This window comes from Pecten maximus, chromosome 12, assembly GCF_902652985.1.
Source record: "Pecten maximus chromosome 12, xPecMax1.1, whole genome shotgun sequence".
Classification (NCBI taxonomy): Eukaryota; Metazoa; Mollusca; class Bivalvia; order Pectinida; family Pectinidae; genus Pecten; species Pecten maximus.
In genome coordinates, this window is record NC_047026.1 from 14,815,223 (window position 1) to 14,837,490 (window position 22,268).

At 37.2% G+C, this 22,268-nt stretch overlaps 1 protein-coding gene across 1 annotated transcript; it reads left to right on the forward strand.

The window, feature by feature from the left end:
• Window positions 1–12,509: 12,509 nt before the first annotated feature.
• LOC117338869 lies at window positions 12,510–13,827 on the forward strand. The gene is made up of 2 exons (XM_033900233.1): window positions 12,510–13,457; window positions 13,690–13,827. Exons 1-2 carry the CDS (start codon window positions 12,510–12,512, stop codon window positions 13,825–13,827), a joined length of 1,086 nt encoding a protein of 361 aa, XP_033756124.1.
• The last annotated feature ends 8,441 nt before the right edge of the window (window positions 13,828–22,268 follow it).

Below are 22,268 nucleotides of genomic sequence, written 5' to 3' on the forward strand. Positions count from 1 at the left end.
AGATAATCAAAACTAACCAGAACTGAAAGAAATATGACAGATTCGTCAGGACTTTTTGAAGGTAGTGCGAAAATGGCTGTCCAATCAATGATGTTGATAATTTACTTTGAGGTTTGGTTTGGTTTAACATTTTTAAAACGTCAACAGATAACAACATGTATTTTCCTTTAAGTTGTGTTCGGCCTGCATGTGTTTGGAAGGCTACATAACGTTCGTGTTAGCCTCCTTGCGCTAGCGCTGAATTGAAGCCGGGTCCTTTACCGAGGTATACTGCTAAAGACAACCGGTAGGACGCACGCCCGTATATATTGGTAAGTATAGACTTGTTTTGAAAGGATAAAAAGACAATAACCAAAATTTGGTTGTGGCCAACGAACCATGCAATGGGGCAGTACGCACAATTCTTACGCCCTACCTACAGGGTTTATGTTTGTAAAAATGTGATCGAATTCAAACGCCAAATGTAGATTTATGGAACAAAGTAGCGACAAACGCACACACATACCTGGCTGGCAATTGATGCAACTACACAATATTATTTGACGGTTTGTAATTTATATTATATACTTCTATTTCAATTTGTTTGTTTGTTCGGGGTTTGTCGTCCTCAGGACAACCAATGTTATATGAAACGATTGAAGTTAACAGGGAATCTGAATACCACCACTCAACTCAGGAAAAGATTGCAGAATTCGTGAAAGCTCTAACAGCTGAAAAGGCGCCAAGTCTTTTCTCATTTCCTGATGTGTCATTTAAATCAAAAACTAGCCCCAGGGTAAAGCATGTCACAGCCTTTTATGGCGAGACCCTTTTATACTGGATCGTACAATGACCTCCAGTCAACAAGAGACATTTAAAACAACACTGATAGTCTTCGATTTCATTTATTTTTCAAACAGAAAATCCAGTGTTTTTGTAAACATCGGCCAGGAACACGATAACAATATCGAACACATATCCGTGGTACGGGCACTACTGAGACAATACTGTCTGATGGATTATAGGCACTGAGGATTTGTATTGAAATCTGACTATAGGCATGCATATATATAGACAAATACCAGATTCGCTCTGCCGTTGAAAACCAGTATACACATCAATGTATTTATAAAAGTGTCATTCACTTGTTTGTCATTTGTACAAACATTCATCAGTAAGAAATTAGCATAGTATTACCTGTTCAAGTACATCTTACATCACATTTCTCCGAACCAACAAGAAATCACAGCAGACAATAATGATTTGATTTCTAACCTAGGGTCAGTACTACCGCAGGCAGGAGTGAAGAAAGTGTATGCCTGTATCCCGCTCAACGTCGTAAAAGGTGACTAATTGCGGGGCATCTCTGCAGTATTTCGGAAGATTTCTATTTCTGACCCCAAGAATAAGATTTGTATCCCGTTGCAAGTGATCACTGAAAGCGCCTAAAGGCGTGAGTTTTCTTGTGACATCTTCATTTATCAATGTAACAATAGTCTGGCTTCATCGCAGGAACATGGAACTGTTGTTCCCAAAGGATATGATGACTCGTTGTGCTGTCACAATATGATATATTTCAGTACAATCGAACCCACTATTGGGTCATTTTACCCATAACCTGTTCTCGTCTTCATGAGTTGACCCGATCTACAAAAGTAGTTAAGAGATATTAATCTATTTCTTATTTTCCATTCTTTGTATCGCAGTTTGTATTTTCTTCGTAGTAAAGTTCTATATGTTCGATATTTGGTTTGCTTGAGTCTTGTTTCCACGATATTTCACCAATGATATTTTATCTAGGTATCTAAGCGTTTCAGTTAGAAAAATAAAGTGAAAAAAGTAACTAGTGGACAAAAACGAATTAAATTATGGGAAATATTAAAGTGTTGCAATATGGAATATGGACAGCAGACGATTCGGGTTGTCCTTTATAAAACGTCTAGTTCTTCAATAGCAACACTTCTCGCTGGAATAGGACTCAGCAGATATGATCCCTGTGTTATCCGTCGTTTCCGTAACCTTATCACACAATTCATCTCTTCCGCGTGAAAAAGTAGGCAGAAACTACAGGTGGACTCAAGTCCCAAAGATCCGTCGTTACCTGTATGTAATATTTTAATTCATTTAAATAGTGGCACGGATTTAATGATAAGAATGTACTTGATGTTCATTTGGAGTCCTGTTTTGAAAAGTATGACACATATTAGATTATGGAACTATTGCAGCCTCTCAAGATTTTATTCTTATTTTTAGGCCTTTACAATTTTCTTCTCGCTTCCTTGTTATCAACACTTTGCGTTCGTGACATCATCGACGAGTTAGAGGACAAAATTGATGCATAATCTTGTTTAATATTTTGTAGTAGGGTGTCTAACTCTAAATTTGTATAGAAAAGTGTCAGCATTTTGTGAGCCTGTTTCACAATCCTTTTCAAATAAAGTATCCTTGACATACAATGTATTGACTATTTAGTTTCAATACTGTCAGTACGATTCATTATGTTAGACTTATATCTTCTTTTCAACATATTACGACCAGCAGAGCTAGCAAACCCTTTATAAGATGAGACAACACGTACCTGTTAATGAAAATCAATACCCGACCAAGATTTAGTATGACACAGGAAGCGATCACACGAGTTTATGAGTAATTTCAAACAAATCATAGGAGTCACTTGATAACGAAAGGTTAATTGTTTTATTAATCAAAGTTAACATTGTGGTTTTCCCCTAACGTAAATGGATTAATAAAGAATACATAAAATAAGCTACTGTATCAACTAATGACACATCCGAGTATACTCTTGATGACACAAAAACAGACACATCACGAACCCCTACAAATATCAAGGGCCACGCCGGTACGTGAATGACGTGTGATGTGATATCTTTGACAGCAATGTCGTAGACATTTTGAATTACAGATGATTATTATCTGCCAGTCTTACTTAGATAGGGTGTCGTGCGCCTTCGGGTTATAATTATACTGTATTAATGGTACATATTAACGCAGAAAATGTCACCAGTGTCAAGAAGCGATAAAACTACAAAAGGACAAATAAGAAAACATACAGGTATAACAGAATATTATGGACTTATGCTTAAATATCTATCATGTGAAAATACAGTCAAACCTGCTCTAACGGCCACCTTGAATAAGCGGCCACCTTCGTTAAGTGGCTAATCTGTGGTCCGCCCGATGGAAAACACTATATAATGAGCCTTAAATAAGCTGTCACCTGTCTAACGCGGCCAACGAGTCGTCGTATCGTCCTGTGTTAAGCGGCCATTTGAAAGCTGAGGCTGAACATGACTAACTATATGTGAAATGTACAATCAAGCAAACTACAATTGCAGATTTCTTTACGAAACAATAAATTCATCAAAAATTTGATCTTTGTTGGTTTTCATTTCAAGATACACTGTATGTACATGGTATATTGTTATCAACATCAAAATACATGTATGAATAAGTGCATTATGATACGATATGTTCAATAAACTGTTGAAAATAGAATTAGGCAACAGGCCGAATCTGGACAACCTGGTTTAAGCAGCCACCTGTCTTAAGCAGCCAATATCTGTCGGTCCCTTGGGTGGCCGTGTAATTCAGGTTTGACTGTACCAACCATTTTCACGCGGTCTACATTGGTCAATATTTATCATTGATAAGATTTACAGCTTTCACCATGTCTTTAATGCTGTAGAAATGTTTGTCAAAAAGGCAACTTCAATAACGGAAATTATTATTTTCATGACTTCGCCTTTACGCTATTCTCGAGGATAATTGGTTTGGTTTATTTTGTTTAACGTCCTATTAACAGCAAAGGTCATTTAAGGACGGCATCCCGTGCGTGCGACATGCATGCGTGTGGTGAGTGTGTATGTGCGTTTTGGGAGGCAGCGGTATGTTCGTGTTAAGTCTCATTGTGATAGGCAGGAACTTTTGCCGATTTATAGTGCTGCCTCACTGAAACATACTGCCGAAGACACCCAGCAGGACACCCCACCCGGTCACATTATACAGACAACGGGCGAACCAGTCGTCCCACTCCTAATATGCTGAGCGCTAAGCAGGAGTAGTAATATTAGGAGTTCAGTGTTCACAGACCATTGTCAAAGTATGTTTTGTTTTTTAACATTCTGTCAGTACAGTAAGGTCATTCTGTATGGATGAATTATTCAGTGTATACTTGTCATTTATTATCATCTTCACCTACATCACCGTTTTAGATATTCTCCGCCCACTCATAATTCGTTCTTGAGGAGTGCTGACAGCCAGCGCCCACAGTTTCATGAAACCTTTGTCATGTTGATCTTCATTTACTATTTACACTAAAGATGGAAGTAAAATCTGCAAAGTCTTTTTATAGTGTCGCCTCGAAAATCATTTGCATTGCATGCTGCCAAAATAAGAAACAGCAAATGGTCATGTTTGCTATTTTGAAATGCTATACTTCCCCAAGGGTATGGATTTAACCCCAGCATAAGTCGTCCCTTAAGAAATCGTACCTGATGTAACAAAGGAACATATGTGCGTTGCAAAACATTGTATTGGAATAGTTGATCTGATCATTTCTCTTCTTTCTATGCAAAGTTCTTCCTAATGTCTCCCCTGACACTCCTTCACTGTTGGCCGTCAGTTGAGCACTCGCCCTTGTGATTGTCAGCGATATACCAGAGTCTATAAAATGGTAGCTTCTACTCCTGCTTAAAGCTCAGCATTTTTGGGGTTGGGGCTACTGGTTCGCCCGTCGTCAGTATAATGTAACTGGGTGCGGTGTCCTGCTGGATGTTTTCGGCAGTATGCTTAAGTGAAGTAACATTTTATTCATGCTGTCAAAAGGAGATATTCACGAACATACTGCAGCCTCCCAAACACTGATACATGCACTACACACATGTATCTCGCACACAGGGAGGCCGCCCTTAAATGGCTAGCTGTCGAAAGGCCGTTAAACAATGCGAAACCAGAAGATACACTTGATACGTATTAGTGCTCGTGTTACACTAAGCTCCATGGTTTGTTTTTCGTGTCAGATATTGCTTCGCTAAGCCTTTATAAAATGGATATTCATTAAATGGACAATTAGCTAAGCTTACTTAATTGTGGTCATGTGATAAAATCTTTAATACGAACTCCATTTGTAATTAGAATGTCTACGACACTAATGTCAAAGACAACTAATGGTTTCCATTTTTAATTAATTATTACCAGTAAATGTACAACCGACACTTAAGAGATCATTATTGTTTTCAAAATGTTGGTCGTGTATGCGTTATTGAATTATAGATTTCGGAATCAGGCAATTGTCATTTCCGCCAAATACACGAATACTTTTTTTGCTAACTTAATAGTAGCTTCCTTATTGTTTGTCTTGGTTCTGTATTGTTTAACGTCCTATCTACACCTTCCTTGTTGTAACCAATCAATAATTGGTATAAACAATCGATTTTTTTTTTACACATTACCTTGTTATCGATTATTTTCAATACCAGGCCGGTTTCAAAATCCCTAGTTGCCTAAATTGTCATTAAAAATGTTCCTCTCAATTTTAAAGACAGAAGTCACAGCTCCGCTGAATCTTTTCCTAATTGTAAAAACTTGTCTTTATCCATGATGTTTACACACTGCTTTTAACAGGAACATTAACTGGTTACAGCTGTCAAAAATAACATTTTACAAAAGAAAATTTTACAAAAGTATGTCTATTTTTCATTTCCACGTAATCAAAATTTATTGTGTAATATTGTTATCATTAGTATGTCAGCTGTTATTTTTACGTACATCGTAAAAATGCGAGATTCCTGTCACCAATATCAACCGCCAGATGTCAATGTTGTCACTTCATGCAAGTTACACATCGGGGCGTGATTTTCTTTAAGATTTATTGAGTACATCTGACACTAAATTAAACATGGATTTGATAAACTTAAAAAAAGACACGAACAATCCGCTTTGAAATATGTCACATCAAATATGAATGTGTTTCAAAAAGCTTGCGCAATTCAACATTAGGTTTTAAAAACATACATTGGAAGCAGCAGGAACATTTGTTTGGTTTTTATTGTCCCGCAATCAGACAGCAAATCAGAAAACCTCTGCAATGAAATATAAAGCCTTCTTCATTGCACAGAGATTGAGATTCAAAAGTCTTTTTACAGTCTGCGGGAGACCCAATACATCCGTAGTAAGAAGTATATCGACATTCATTACAAAGCATTTTTCAATATCTATCTTCACGTCACTAATGCCACTCTAGCATATACAAATACAGGCCTGGTATACAAGAAATAGTACCTAGTTGTTTGCCTTAATAAGTAATAAACGTTAAGAATTATTTACGAATTAATTACATGAAAATAGAAAAGGAATTACCTTTGCTACAATTTACATAATATAGAAGCCAGACGATTCCTAAGGTAGCACTATGAAGAGGCAAAAAGTATGGAATATGACGAAAAGACTCAACACGAATATACCGAAGCCTTCCAAAACGCACTCACCGAACGCACGGGAGACCGTCCTTAAATGACCTTAGCTGTTGATTGGACGTAAAACAATAATAAACCAAACCAAATCAAATCCTCAAAATGCTGTGTGCTTAGCAGTAGCAACTACCCTTTATTAAAAATCTGGTATATCTCGGCCAGGAAACAGAACAAAAAGCCTTCCTCACAGGGAGATGAACGAGGAAACTCAAAATATTTCAAATGAATCTGTAGATTCTGAAGTTAGTTACATACGTACCATGAATAAATTGTTTACGTTGAAGAAATCCAAATTTGGACAAGATCATGACCAAACTATTTTTAAATATTACATGCCTTTTCCTCCTTAGCGACAACTCTGTGTTCATCATAGACTAAACTAGGATAATTGGGCTCCTCATATAAAAAAAATTACACACACATATATATAGCTCAAAGATCACAGTAGAAACGTCAATGTTGTATCGGGTAACGAGAATGTAGGCCGCCGAAGGAGTACTTATCCCAACCAGGAATATACTAACCTGCATGTCTGATTTGAAATATTTGATAGAGTTGTTACCAATAATTCAGCCACAGAGAAAGCTTAAATAATTAATCATTAATAATTCACCGTGATGCAAGTAATGTGACACCAGTAGTTGTCCGCTCGAGACAACACAATACCATACCTGCATTTCACACGCTCTCGTTTTATGACATTTACAGGGTTCGTATCAGTCACTACTGATGATCTATATTGTCTAACATGTGATTAGTATCACTCTAGTCCTCATTGTAAATATATACAGAAATAAACAGCTGGCCTAACTATGTTTATGTAATAACAAATACCAACTATTATACACAGAAATAATATCACACGTTGATTTCTCAGTCTACCTGATTAATCCTAATTTCAAAAATAATAAAACAGACAACTACATGTATAAAACAGAACAGACTAATATCATTAATGAATAAATGAGCGTTCCCTGACGAATGAAAGAAATCTTCCCTACTTGGGAGTAAATCGGGGTTATTTAATGACATGATGAAACTGGGCTTAGCTAATCACTACAATAGTATCAGAGTTCAATACTCATTGACCGAGTGAGCACTCACTTCTACCGAGTGCAAACTTTTACCGAGCGCTCACTTTACTGAGTACTCACTGAACACTCATTATTATCGACTGTAGACAACAAGTCTACATAGGTTTAACTAGCAACTCATATGATGTACATATCACACAGACTTACAAGAGACCTCACGGAGAAAGGAAATCGTCAAGAACGTCTGCCTCCGTACTCTACCGTAAGTTATCAAAATACAGTACAATAATGATGCAGAGAAGCCTTATTAAGACACGTCTTTATCTTTATAAATACATAACCGTGTCTGTGTCTTTTGAAGAAGTAACCGCTAACTTGCTTCAGCGGACGCCTTTTATACACTCCGAATGTGAAAACTAACGCCTCCTATTATAAAATCAGGGTCTTTAGAAAGCTTCCAAAACTCCTAGGTATATATAATTTACAAGCGTCTAAGTGGAAGACGAACGAGCCGGAATGGCAGGACACACATCAGTGGTTCACCACACTTTTATATGGTTAAGACGACTTTTTCTCAACACAAACAAGATAGTAAGTTTTAATTATTATCGCCTGTATCTTTAGCTAAATCGATACCAAATACTTACATTGTAATAACACGTAGTATCGTTCTTTTTAGATATACTGTTACACTTCATATTGTTCCAATATTTCCTAACAAGTATGAAATAATTGATGTAAAAATATACAAACGCATTCAATGTCAACAATACCAAAGCTTTCCAACATTCAAGGGAGGGGTATTGTCTATTGCCAGTGTTTGCCATCACATTATCTCCCCCTTAATTTCAATAACATGGGCTAAAATAAAAGCCTCTATGGTATAAAGCCGTTTTGCATTTTACATTTTATTGCTGTCTTGAGAAGACTGGTTTTTATCTCTTTTCTTTCTTAAAACCTTCCTCCTAATAATACGTTCCTTTGACATTGCCCAACTTTTTGCCTTTTGTTGAATGTTCGCCTCTGTTTAATGTTCCGCATTTTCGGAGTGGCACGTATGGTTCGCCCGTTGTGGTTGCTCTCAGTATGTTTCAGTATAGGTATCAGTTTTGCACTAAAACAAAGAAACAAACACGAACATACCGCACACAGGAGATGCAATGTTCATCAAAGCTGTTGACGCGTTGAAAAACGCGTTAAATTACTGATTATCATCTTTTCAATTGCTGTGTTCCCCTCCATGACGATAACATACGCCACAATGACACAGACCTAAAGACTAAAGTATTTTCTAATTATTGTCGTTCCTGAAAACAACCGAGTGAAATTGCGGTAGTATCTTGCCAAAACTCAAATGCTGTTGTACAGGAACACACCTAAAGTTATTTTTTTCCCAGCAACATGAACCTCAGTCCATTGGCCGCCAGTATCGATAGTCGTGCGTCATCGTTAGATTAAAGTCCGGTACAATAAAATCAAGTCTATGAAAACCTTACCAATCAAATAAATGTCTAAAACAAAATATGCAAAGGGTAAAACTTTCAGAACTGGTGTGCGTGTGCCGATAACCCTATGCATTTATGACCCTGGATGCAGGGTAATATGAAGCCCGAGGGCTTGCTCGAGGAAAATATGAGAGCTGAGGGTAAACAAACCTTCATATTTATTACCCTGCAGCTAGGACCATAAATTGTTTATTATACCGAAAAATAATCAGTAATGATGATACTTAAAAACAAGAGGCCCATGGGCCTTAACGGTCATCTGACAAACACTAACAGCAGGGACGACACACCCCTCAATCCAGCATTATTACCATAAATTATCTATACACAGCCAGTTATGTTTCAGATAAAATTTGGTTTTTATCCATTTAGCTTATCCAGGAAGAGCAGCATCTTAAAGCAAAATTTTAGCCAAGTTCCCATTTTTGGGGCATGCCCCTCTGTCCCAATGGGTCAGACAAGACTCATTTATATTAATTAGGATTGCCCTTCCCCAATGATGTTTCATACTAAATATGGTTGTAATCAATTAAGGCATTAAAGAGGAATAGCATTTTAAAGAAATTTTTAACCTAAGCGCTCCTTTTGCCCCATCTTTCTTTCCCCTGGGGTCAGACCTGTTTCGTTATAAAATATGAATTGCCGTCACCTTATGGTTCACATCAAATTTGGTTGTAATCCACCAAAAGGTTAAGGAGGATTAGGATTTAATAGAAAATATTCACAAAAGTTCCCCTTTTGGGGTCACACCAGCCTCATTTGTATAAAATATGATTGTCCCCCTCCAATGATGTTTCACACCAAATTTGGTAATAATTCACTTTGGGGTTTGGGAGGGGTGGGATTTTAAATCAAAATTTCATCAAAGTTCCCGTTTTGGGGCCCCGCCCCTCTGGCCCTAGGGGTCAGACCAGCCTCATTTATATAAGATATAATTGCCCTTCTCCAATGATGTTTCACACCAAAGGACCTGTTGCAGGATGGCCCACGTGAAATTCTTTGTAAAACATTTTATTTTGATAAAAGATGTCAAAATACACATTGAATGGCCTATTATTTTTAATTTTTATTTTTGGTGCGATTACAGCGCCACCTTTTACTGATTTCGATTGAAAATTTTACCAAGAGATTTCAAATGCCGCTAGTATCTTAATGAAAAAATATTTTCTGCCTTACCATAAACATACTCGACCAAAATGAACTATTTTTTTGAATATTGTATGACCGACTTGTGAATTTATTTTGCATGATTTACATAATACATGAAAATGGGTGGCAGACAGGGATACTTTTTTCGTCATTTTGATTTCAGTAATTCAGAAAAATATCAACAGATGTATCTAAAACCCCGAGTGCAGACAGTGAAAGTGTTTTAAAAACATTTTTGATATCCTTGTGAAACATTACAAAAATATCAAGATAGTAGGTCCCTGGCAAGTAAGAGAAATATCATGTTTATCTCCCCTACCCCCAAAAATCACAAAAACCGGGGAAAATATTCAATGGCCGCTAACACCTAAGTGAGAACATATGTTTTACCAAAGATGGACTATAATAAACCTGAATGACCTAGCTTTGAGCATCATACGCCCGACTTGTGAATTTAGTTTGCAGAATTCACAATATACATGAAAAAGGTGGCAGACAGGGATACTTTTTTCGTCATTTTGATTTCAGTAATTCAGAAAAATATCAACAGATGTATCTAAAACCCCGAGTGCAGACAGTGAAAGTGTTTTAAAAACATCTTTGATATCCTTGTGAAACATTACAAAAATATCAAGATAGTAGGTCCCTGGCAAGTAAGAGAAATATCATGTTTATCTCCCCTACCCCCAAAAATCACAAAAACCGGGGAAAATATTCAATGGCCGCTAACACCTAAGTGAGAACATATGTTTTACCAAAGATGGACTATAATAAACCTGAATGACCTAGCTTTGAGCATCATACGCCCGACTTGTGAATTTAGTTTGCAGAATTCACAATATACATGAAAAAGGTGGCAGACAGGGATACTTTTTTCGTCATTTTGATTTCAGTAATTCAGAAAAATATCAACAGATGTATCTAAAACCCCGAGTGCAGACAGTGAAAGTGTTTTAAAAACATCTTTGATATCCTTGTGAAACATTACAAAAATATCAAGATAGTAGGTCCCTGGCAAGTAAGAGAAATATCATGTTTATCTCCCCTACCCCCAAAAATCACAAAAACCGGGGAAAATATTCAATGGCCGCTAACACCTAAGTGAGAACATATTTTTTACCAAAGATGGACTATAATAAACCTGAATGACCTAGCTTTGAGTATCATACGCCCGACTTGTGAATTTATTTTGCAGAATTCACAATATACATGAAAAAGGTGGCAGACAGGGATACTTTTTTCGTCATTTTGATTTCAGTAATTCAGAAAAATATCAACAGATGTATCTAAAACCCCGAGTGCAGACAGTGAAAGTGTTTTAAAAACATCTTTGATATCCTTGTGAAACATTACAAAAATATCAAGATAGTAGGTCCCTGGCAAGTAAGAGAAATATCATGTTTATCTACCTACCCCCAAAAATCAACAAAACCCGGACAAAAAATTCAAAAGCTACTAGTGCCTTAATGAGAGATTATTTGTTCCCAAAGCATGACTTTCTTCAGCCAAAATGAACTAGTTTTGAAGAAAATATCACAAAATTATGAATTTCTTTTGCATAATTTATGTTTTATTTGAAACTTTTCCTCGTTAAATCTGTGGAATGACTAAAAACGATTCAAGTACATGTATTAAACCCCGAGTACAATTTTTCTACGTGTTTCAAACTTTTCTGTCGTGTCATTGTGACAAATTATGATAGCATGAACAAAGTAAATGACTTTCCAGTGAGAGTTTTCACTAGTTATTTATTTATATGTTTACTTTATATAGTACAAGAGTTCTTAGTGTTGTATAAAATATGTAGGCATTCCATATGCATATTTGTCTTTTATTCTGATACATACTGGTGAAAATTTCAATAATTAGTTGCAATCATCATAAAAAGAAAAACAATTTCACTGCCTTTCATAACACATGTTTCAACACCTCTATTGTCGGGATACTCAAAGTGTATTTAAATTCTAATTTTGTTCCTTGCGTTTTGACAAGCAATCTCTGTGTTTCTACTGTACGAATGAAACGGAAGATCGGTTATTGGATCTTGATTAATGTTCCTTAAAACATTGAGACGAAAATATGTTTTATATAATATATTTGTGTGGCCATTTTTCGTCCAATCCTTAAACAGAATGTGTAGAGGGAATTATACATTTTACAAAAAAAGAAATTTAAATGTAATTTCATGTATCAGTAAACAATAACAAACACTTACACGGTGAAAAACTGATAGGGTGATTGTCAAACTCTTGACGAATACCGAATTGGTTGTAATACTATAAAGGGTAATGGATTGTACTTTATGTAGTAGAACAGTATCACTACTGCCTTATCACAATACCTTATTCGCAATGGAAGCTAAATGCATTGGTTTCAACTGCAAAACCTCATTGAAATACAAATATGCAGTTGGCGATAAAAGATATTCTCGATATGTACAAGAATGGATGAAACCCCTGTTGGAAGCTGATGGTATTGCAACAACTGATGTTGGGGAGGCAAAGATGTGCCCAAAGTGTTATACTAGATATTTAAGGAAGCGTCCAAGGTCAGAGCCCATGGTAGATGACTCAAATACATATGAGTCTAAGAAGAGCAACTGCAATCCTGTTGAGGAAGAAAGTGTCTCAATCTGTCCTACGGTTGATGACCTCTTTTTCACTCCATCCTCTCACAGGAAATGTTGCCTTTGCCTTTCATATACTGAACAAACTGCCACAATTCCTGAAAAGGCTAGGTTCCAATTGATCTTGTTTCACAGGATATGGGTCTCTAAGTCTGCGAGATCATGCGCAGACCACTTTATTGGGAAAGACTTGGATCCTAATTTTCCAATTACTGCTGCTGGAAGGGAAAAGTTGTCACTCTATCTTCCAGATAAACATGAAGAGCTGATCAATGATCTTCTGAGATTATCGTACCAACGTGGTAGTGGAAAGACATCATTTTCTTTCAATCTGAAAAATATGGATGACCAAGACTGTCTGGCTTGGACTGGGTGGAACATGGAGCAGCTGCAAGAGCTTCATAGCCGATGTGCACATCTAATATCTTCCCAGTGTTTGTCAACAGAAGATTGTCTCCTCTTGTTTTGGGTCAAACTCAAAACGGACATATCCTATACACAGTTGGCATCCATATTCAACCTGCATAAATGCAGTGTCAGTAGAATATTCCACAATGTTGCTCAATCTCTTGAGGCGACAGTTGTTCCCTTGTATCTGGGATCTGAACATATTTCTAGAGAAAACGCCATCAACCATAACACTGCATTCACCAAGACTTTCTTTAGTGATAATGTCAGTTGTTTTAGATGGAACGTACATCTATATTGGAAAGAGTGGCAATCACGAGTTTCAAAGAAAAAGTTACTGCGGGCAGAAAAAAAGAAACTATATTAAATTTATGAGTGTAGTTTTCCCAGATGGATACGTCTTGGACACGGTTAGGCCATTTTTTGGGAGTGAAAATGACGCCACAATAACCAAGAAAATCCTTGACGGAATTGAAAGCCTGAATCCTCTCCTGCAGTCAGAGGACCATATCATCGTAGATCGTGGATTCAGGGATGTTCTGAAAGACATCTCTGAAGTGGGATATGGACATCACATTCCATCCTTTCTCCAGCCAGGAAAGAGCCAGCATGATTCTCTTGAAGCCAAACACTGATAGATGCATCACAAAAACGAGATGGGTTGTTGAGAACTATCACGCAAGATTGAAGAAATTTAAATTCTTTCAGACAGATCTCATCTAATTACTTCATTGACATCATTGCAACACTCGTAAAGGTTGTAACCGCTTCCCTGATCTTCCTCCGTGGTTCTATATATGAACCTTCTTCTGAACAGGTGCTGAAAGACAGGGCAATGGCTGAACAAATGAAAGGGTTATCAACTAAGGTTAATGAGCTTGCACAAAGGGTGAAGAATGAACCGGAGTTATCCAAACATGCCCAATCTTACTGGCAAAAGCTTGAGGCGACTGATTTTACCTTTCCAAAACTCTCTGAGGATTACTTGGAAACATTGGCGTGTGGAACATACCAGCTGAAGTTGGCAAACGGTTATATAACCGAGCATCTCAGTGATGACGGAGACTATGAGGTCATGGTATACCAGCACTCCGATGACCTATTACGCTGTCAGCTAAGGTCACGTCATAGATCACAAACCAAATATAACATCTGGATTTTATATCATGATGCACCAAATCCGATACAGGCATACTACTGCACATGTCCTTCTGGTCAGAGGACGGTAGGCATGTGTGCGCACACCGCAAGTGCCCTCTACTACCTCGGAGTTTATAAGCATTCTTCGACCAATCTAAGGAAATCCAGTTTTAAAGAATACATGCTATAGACAGAATTTGATGGGAAACCTTCAATAAACAAAGAACACACAAAACACATAACAGATCAATGAAAAATTCAAAAACAACAAACATTTGTTTCTGCGGACCCAGTACATATATTTGACCATATTGTCGTTATTACTTACTAGACCCTATGAATATAAATATATATGCACTATGTGTTGTTGATCCAAAGGTCTAGATTTGAATTACCTGTCGTAATTGTACTATGAGAACTGTTTATATATAATATATATGTATATATACACAAAGGTGTCTCTATATTCCAAATCATTCGGCTACTTGGCTTTGGACGAGGAAAAGGGAATACATATCATTACTCAACTCGCCATCTTTGCTACAGTTCAAATCATATGTTTTTCCTTCAAAAATCATAATTCTGAGCACCACCAACATGAATTTAACCTGTACTGATGTTATCTTTTTATCATACTGCTTTTTAGTAAAATAGGTATGGTGTTCATGGTGTTTTAAAGAAGAGAGGTATAATGTGGTGTGCAATGTGTACATTGTTTGCATTTGTACTTAAAAGTGAACGGAGATATATCATAGACACCTGATATCTGATGTTAAGAACGCGTACATAATAAAATAATTCATAAATCAACAAAACATTATTCAAGAGGCACTTTATATGCAATAAAAGTAGACATTTTCACTCGAAACTGTAGCATGAGAAAAATCCTGTATTGACTCTCAGTACTTCCAGTACTTTGATATACTCAAAAAAATAGGGGTAATGCATCTTTGAATTGAAAAATGGCTCAATGGCCAGGGGTTTAGCTATACAAAATTTTGGCATTTGTTTATATGATTGGTAAAGATGTTTTTAAAAGTAAAAAGTTGTCTGCACTCAAATACGAACATTGTTGAATAAATGGATTTTAGTATAGGTCTAATTCGCAAAAAGAGCTGTCTTTATATTTTGAATTGTTCTCACATAAAAATGAAATACACTTTTTTATATAGTTGCTACGTGTTCGTAAGTGCACAAGATCAGGCTTCAAAAAGAGAGTATAGTTGTCAACATTTTGTCTGAATTTATACATATCTTTAGCTGTTATTGACGGGTCATGCTGCCATCTGGTATATGCTATTGACTGAAGCACCACCTGTTGGCCAAATGAGAAAATAGTTTCCAAATGTCGAAAAGTTATGAGGAATTGATCATATTTGATGAATCAATCATTTTTAATGAAAAAGCTCCGTGGGCCAAAATCACTATATAGCTGCAACAGGTCCTTTGGTTGAAATCCACCAAAGGGTTAAGAAGGAGTAGGATTTTATAGCAAAAATTCACCAAAGTTCACCTTTTGGGGCCGCGCCCCTCAGGCCCTAGGGGTCAGACCAGCCTCATTTACATAAAATATTATTGTCCTCCTCCAGCGATGTTCCACACCAAATTCTGTAATAATCCACTTCTGGGTTAAGAGGAGTTAGTATTTTAAAGCAAAATTTCATCAAAGTTCCCCTTTTGGGGCCCCGCCCCTCTGGCCCCAGGGGTCACACCAGCCTCATTTATATAAAATATGACCGCCCTCCCCCGATGATGTTTCATACCATATCTGGTTGAAATCCACCAAAGGGTTAAGGAGAAGTAGGATTTTATATCAAAAATTCACCAAAGTTCCCCATTTGGGGCCCCGCCCCTCAGGCCCCAGGGGTCACACCAGCCTCATTTATATAAAATATGACCGCCCTCCCCCAATAATGTTTCACACCAAATTTAGTAGTAATCCACCCAATGGTTAAGGAGGAGTAGGATTTTATAGCAAAATTCACAAAAGTTCCCTTTTTGGGGCCCGGTCCCTCTGGCCCCAGGGGTCACACCAGCCTCATTTATATAAAATATGACCGCCCTCCCCCAATGATGTTTCACACCAAATTTAGTTGTAATCCACCCAATGATAAAGGAGAAGTAGGATTTTATAGCAAATATTCACCAAAGTTCCCTATTGGGGCCCCGCCCCTCGGGCCCCTGAGGTCAGACCAGCCTCATTTATACAAAATATGATTTCCCTCCCCGATGATGCTTCAAACCAAATCTGGAAGTAATCCACCCAAGGGTTAAGGAGGAGTAGCGTTTTGAAAGAAAAAGTTTACGGACGGCGGACGACGACGGACGAAGCACGATGGCTATAGGTCATCCTGATGACCTAATAAACGGAAGAATTGAAATATCATTTTTATCACAAACCCCTGTGATCCCGGTCGCTCGATTCCAACTCAAGGTGTTATTGAGTTTCTTTTAGAAACTCTTGGAAACAGTTGGCGTGTACATTTGTTGATATTTTCGTGTTCTTTGCAATCTTGTTTTGCAGAATTTTATCTATTTCTGCTTCTTCAACTGCACGAAAACGTTTGCGTTTCTGTTCGTCTGCCATTTGTAAATAACTTGAAGGGAGGCAACTCCTCGCAACAGAATGTGGGGGGTCGCCATGGGGGCACGCGGTCCAGGGAGATATGTTATTTATCTCCCTGGCTCACGCGCCCCAGGGAGATATGATGTTTTATCCACTTGATGCGTTTCGGCTTATCACAGGCACTGTTATAAACATGAGGTATAATAATACTTGTTGTTGTGTACCTATTTTACTTCAAAGTCTGGTTGCTTCCTTACGTTTTATTTCTTTTATTGTCTTTCTGTTTGTTTTGTTCTCTTTGTTTGAAAACCGATACCTTACTGAAAGGAAAGCAACTGAAAATATAATATTTCATAACGGGGAATATTTCTCGACTTACAGAAACGAACAACACATTAGGACCATAACTTTTATTTAGCAATATTTAACGTCCTATCAACAGCCAATGCATTTTGACCAACATCCTGATTGTTGACTGGTATGATTCTGTCTAACATAGACACTTTAAATCTAATAGACCAAATAATCTGAATATTTCCTGAATAATTTACGTAATCAAGCTATGGACAAGTTAATCGATCATTGATCGGATGCAAGTTATAAATCACACCGAATAGTCCGCCATCTTTATAGCGATTGATTGATTAGATATTCCCTGTGATATAGCGTACACGGAACGGGATACGATTGGTATCCGTCTTAAAGCTCCCGTTACCAGAATATTTAAATCAATCTTCTGCAAATAATTTCTTCTCTGAATAAAGCCTCAGCGAGCGATCAGAGACATTGGATAAAATGAGCGAGTGCTGCCGCCATGTCTCAGTATGAGTACGGAAACAGACATGCCAAACAACCGTACGTTACCGACAACGACTTCACGCAAGGCAAGGAGAGATCAAGAAGAAGTGAGATTAAGATGTTCGTTTGATCAAGTAATTAACGTAAGATTTGATAGGAAATTGTAACATTCTCTGTTTTTACATTTTATTTTCGTCATTCGTACGTTCTTTCGAAGGAAAAACTTGCACATTGGGTTAGAATAATGTTTAAGTCTCGACATTCCTTAGGTAAAGTATTAAAAACATGTTTCGGAAATAATAACGGGAATATCTCAAAATGATTTGAAATAAATAGATGAATCCGAGGTGATAAACTGCGCATTTTGTCCACTAGCCGATGTATGAATTATTGCTGAAGGACTTCGCAAAAGATACAAGCAAATAACATCTTTACATATAAATTTAGTAATATTTACAGTATATGCCGAATTTTCTCGTTTGAAAGGAAACTCATTTAATTTATTTTTTATCAAAAACTTTAAATTACATTTCGGCAAGTTCAAAACTCAAAATGCGAAGGGAAAATTCAAGCTGAAGCAATTTTGTTGCGTCCTTGTCTAAACAATGACATCACAATTGACATCTTACTAGCGCATCAATGACAAATACACAGAAATATCACACGGCTAAATTCACTGAATGTTTTTTCTCTTCCAAGGATTCATCAGTGACGTCGAAGTTAAAAGTGTGGAAACGGGGAAATGCAAATGGACAAACAAATAAACTAGATGATGTCAGTGAGACATTAATGCCCCTCGAAACACATCATAAGTATATTCATAATCGACCTTTGTATAACATTTAATGAAACTCAATGAAAGAATGAAGTTGTTAGGTGTAAAAACTGAAATAGTTGATGATTTTCTCTATTTAGCACCAGTAACCTTGCCTTGACCCTGGCACCCCGAAACACAATAATGTAAGAGGTATTCTCGTACTTTAACTATTGTTGCATATGATTTAGCCAATCAGATGCTTTGGCGATCATTTTGGATACTTAATCCATGACATAAAGAGTAAGGTGCACAGCACTGATCGTACATATTATATATGCAAAGATTAGTGATGATCGCATCGGCTGTTACCGAGATTAGTTAATAAAAACGCATTGGGTCGGGTCATGGCGAGGGTATAAAATAATAAGGAGGAATATTTTAACAACTTCGAAGTATGATGATATCATTATAGAAGAACATGGATCACTTAAAACATATTTATTTCGTAAATTAATATCCACATGATTCATGGTAAATATAACGTCACACAAAATAAACTGAGTAAGGGTACAATCGAATCTGACATCAGGAGTGCATTTTCAAGTTTCTGAAAAATAAAGTTTCCGGTGAACGGTCTCCCCTTTGGCAAAACAACCTCTCTATCATCATTTAAACACACGTTTGTGTTCAAACAATATTTTGTAACGAGATGCAGCATACTTTTTCTCTCTTTTTTGTGATGCAGAATATCCAGTTTCAACAGACGTTTTCCAGTTGGATGCAAACATGAAATTATCGTGCTGAGAGTGAAGCCGTGTTTAATTCGTGTGATAGTGAAATCCAATAAGAAATATGCATTAATTACATCTTTTGGAATGTCATTTATTGCCAATTTTGTTTAATTTGCATTCTTTTGTGTAATCTCAACATTTTGAAGCGACCTTAGGTACACCGAACCGGCTCTTACATGATCTCGCCTTAATGATAGCACGACGCTTGGGGGTATTTTCCTGGTACCTGCGTGCTTGTGTCGGCCATGGAGCTGCTCTGTTCTTGCCGGACTCCTTGTAAATTGTCCACAATATAGGGTAAATATCACACGCACATACAAAATTTATGACAAGATAAATATTGAATTTGATCACTTCAATGGCCCACTCTGCCCGCTTTTAGTTGCCATCTATGATCAACGAGTCTTACAATTGAGCTTTCCAATGTCCCCTGAACAGAAGATATAGGCAAATCATCCATGAACCCCTGCAGAGAGGAGGGTAAGGGCAATAAGTCGCCTCTCAAAACAATACAAAACACCAAACGATCTCATGCCGTGCTGTGAGAAATAGCACATATTCGTCTTCTCGCTCCTGTACGGGTGTCCTTTTAATGTCTACTATTTGTTTTATTACGTGGTCTAATGTTATAGGTGTGGCAAGGGAAATATATCAAATGCATCATCGCATAAAACATTTAGTACGGGGACTCTCATGTAAAAGCTTTTTGTGATCTACTGCTTTCATTGGGACCTTTTGTCTTTTATCCCTTACATAATTTCTCCGTTGGGATTGGTGTCGTGTGAAATAAAAGCAATTTCTGTAGACTGTTGGAAATTAGACTGGTTTGAAAGGACACATTTACGTATGGCTTTTTATAGAATTGCACATTTTGATAGAGAAATCCGATTTCCTAACAAAACATATTTTATCTGAATTTACCATCTATAAAATACATTTATTCCATAACTACACTTGTTTCACAACTAATATGATACTTGGATAAAATTTAAGTATTTTATTGTTTACACACCGCGGGGTGTAACCACATTCAAAGCCTCCGATTGGTCATTGGTGACCTCCATCAATCTGACTGTCTAACATCTGGCCACGGATTACTTTTTCTACTCTCACTTATTCTTTTTGTCATTCAAAAGATCAACATGGACACATTTCGTGGATTTGCTGGCGGTCAACATTAGCGTACTTGGGTGAGAGGAATGCCTTCATGGAAAGGTCGATTAATGTGGGGTTTGAGTAGTACGAAATATAATTTGAACTTCACTTCCTACGTGATTTTCGTTATGCACTGGACCCCGATAACCATGAATTAATCAGCAATACAAATAATAACGACAAAATGGTTAAATCGCTGTCCCTTTTAATAATCATTTGAATGAAACGGTCGCAGCATTTAACGTAGGTCTAAGCCCCAAGCTTTCCTTTTCCCTCGTGTAGTGGTAAAAAACACGTTCATATCATTCGACTTGCCTATGATGAATTAATATTCCGATTACAAAAAAGATAAAATCCATATTTTGGAACACTCGTATCCGTAAACTGATGAGATTTCGTGTAAACACACTGACAAACATGAAATAAACATATTGCTCAGCACTGCAGCTCGTTTTCCGAACTACAGACCCGTGAACGTTCGCAGTTCCGTCTTAAACGCAAACGCTACGGAAGTGCTACGGAAGTGCTACAGAAATGGAACGGTAATGCTACGGAAGTGCTACAGAAATGGTACGGAAGTGCTACGGTTGACACTCACAAATATTCGACCGTTTCTAAATAAATTGTCTGGTTCTTATAAAAAGCGAATCCTAGACGAAGCGAACAAGTAGAAACGACAGTGAAATGTTGTCAGTGGAAGAACGTTTTATCAAACCGTACTACTATAGAAAACTTCAGTATGCGAAAATGTGTACAACTGTTAGAAACAGGAAATATTAAGGTCATATAAGGATCTTCCAAATTAAGGAATATTTATTATTCTCGGCAACAAAAGACGATAGCATTTAATTTAAAAATAAAATCACTCTCTACACTAGCGCTGCGGTCGCGTATGTGTGGTCTCTGAGTGTCCGAACTTTATTGTTTTGTTTGTACATGTATGTATTTATCTATATTTTCACTGTATTTATTCACTGTATTTGTAGTGATAAACCGTAAGGTTTAAGTAGTTAACTAATTGAATTGAAAAACCTGTATCAAAGTGTTCATTTAGGTACAGGTAAACAGATCTAGAAATCTGACCACAGATAAACTGCCTTAGTTGACTAGGCTATGAATAGACCCCCATAGGGCTAATTGTAAAAAGGAGAAACTGACCAGGTGTGGTGATGACTCCTAATCAATTGTATATCCATGGCCATCAGGTGAAGTTGATGGTGGTGGGGAGTGGGGGGGGGGGGGGGGGGGGGGGGGGGGGGGGGGGGGGGGGGGGATTAGTACCCATGGCAACAAGTTAGGGGGACAATTAAGTCAAGTACATGTACATGTCTGACAAGTCTATATATAACAATCACTGGTTTATTTAAAAGTCTGATGTCGAGATCAGAGAAAACTCTGGATGGGGAGGGATGAAAACTAAAAACAAAAGGGGGGTCCGTACCTCTCAGTTGAGTGTCGATCAGGTATCCTTTGCACCTTAGGAGAAGTGAGGAGTGCACGAGATTTAAGGTACTGAAGTAAACTTATAATTAGTGCACAACTGTTTTTTTTTAACTTATCGTCACAAAAGACATAACTCGGTAATACAACAGTGCAGAGTGAAGAATCTACTTTTGAAATTAACTTTGATGCTGTTTGCGATCATTTTTATTATTTACATGCTCTATTAACACATCAGTTTGTAGAGGCCTAATAATGGCTGACTCAGGTGTACATGTACTTCATGTAAATATTTTGTCAGACAAAATATCAATATTTAAATTTTTAAATGAATGTTAATTTACTTAAATTTCTTTTACATTGTTATTTCAAAATTGAAAGTTCTTTTACAGTACATGTAATCTATATGATATGACATTGTATGTTCTG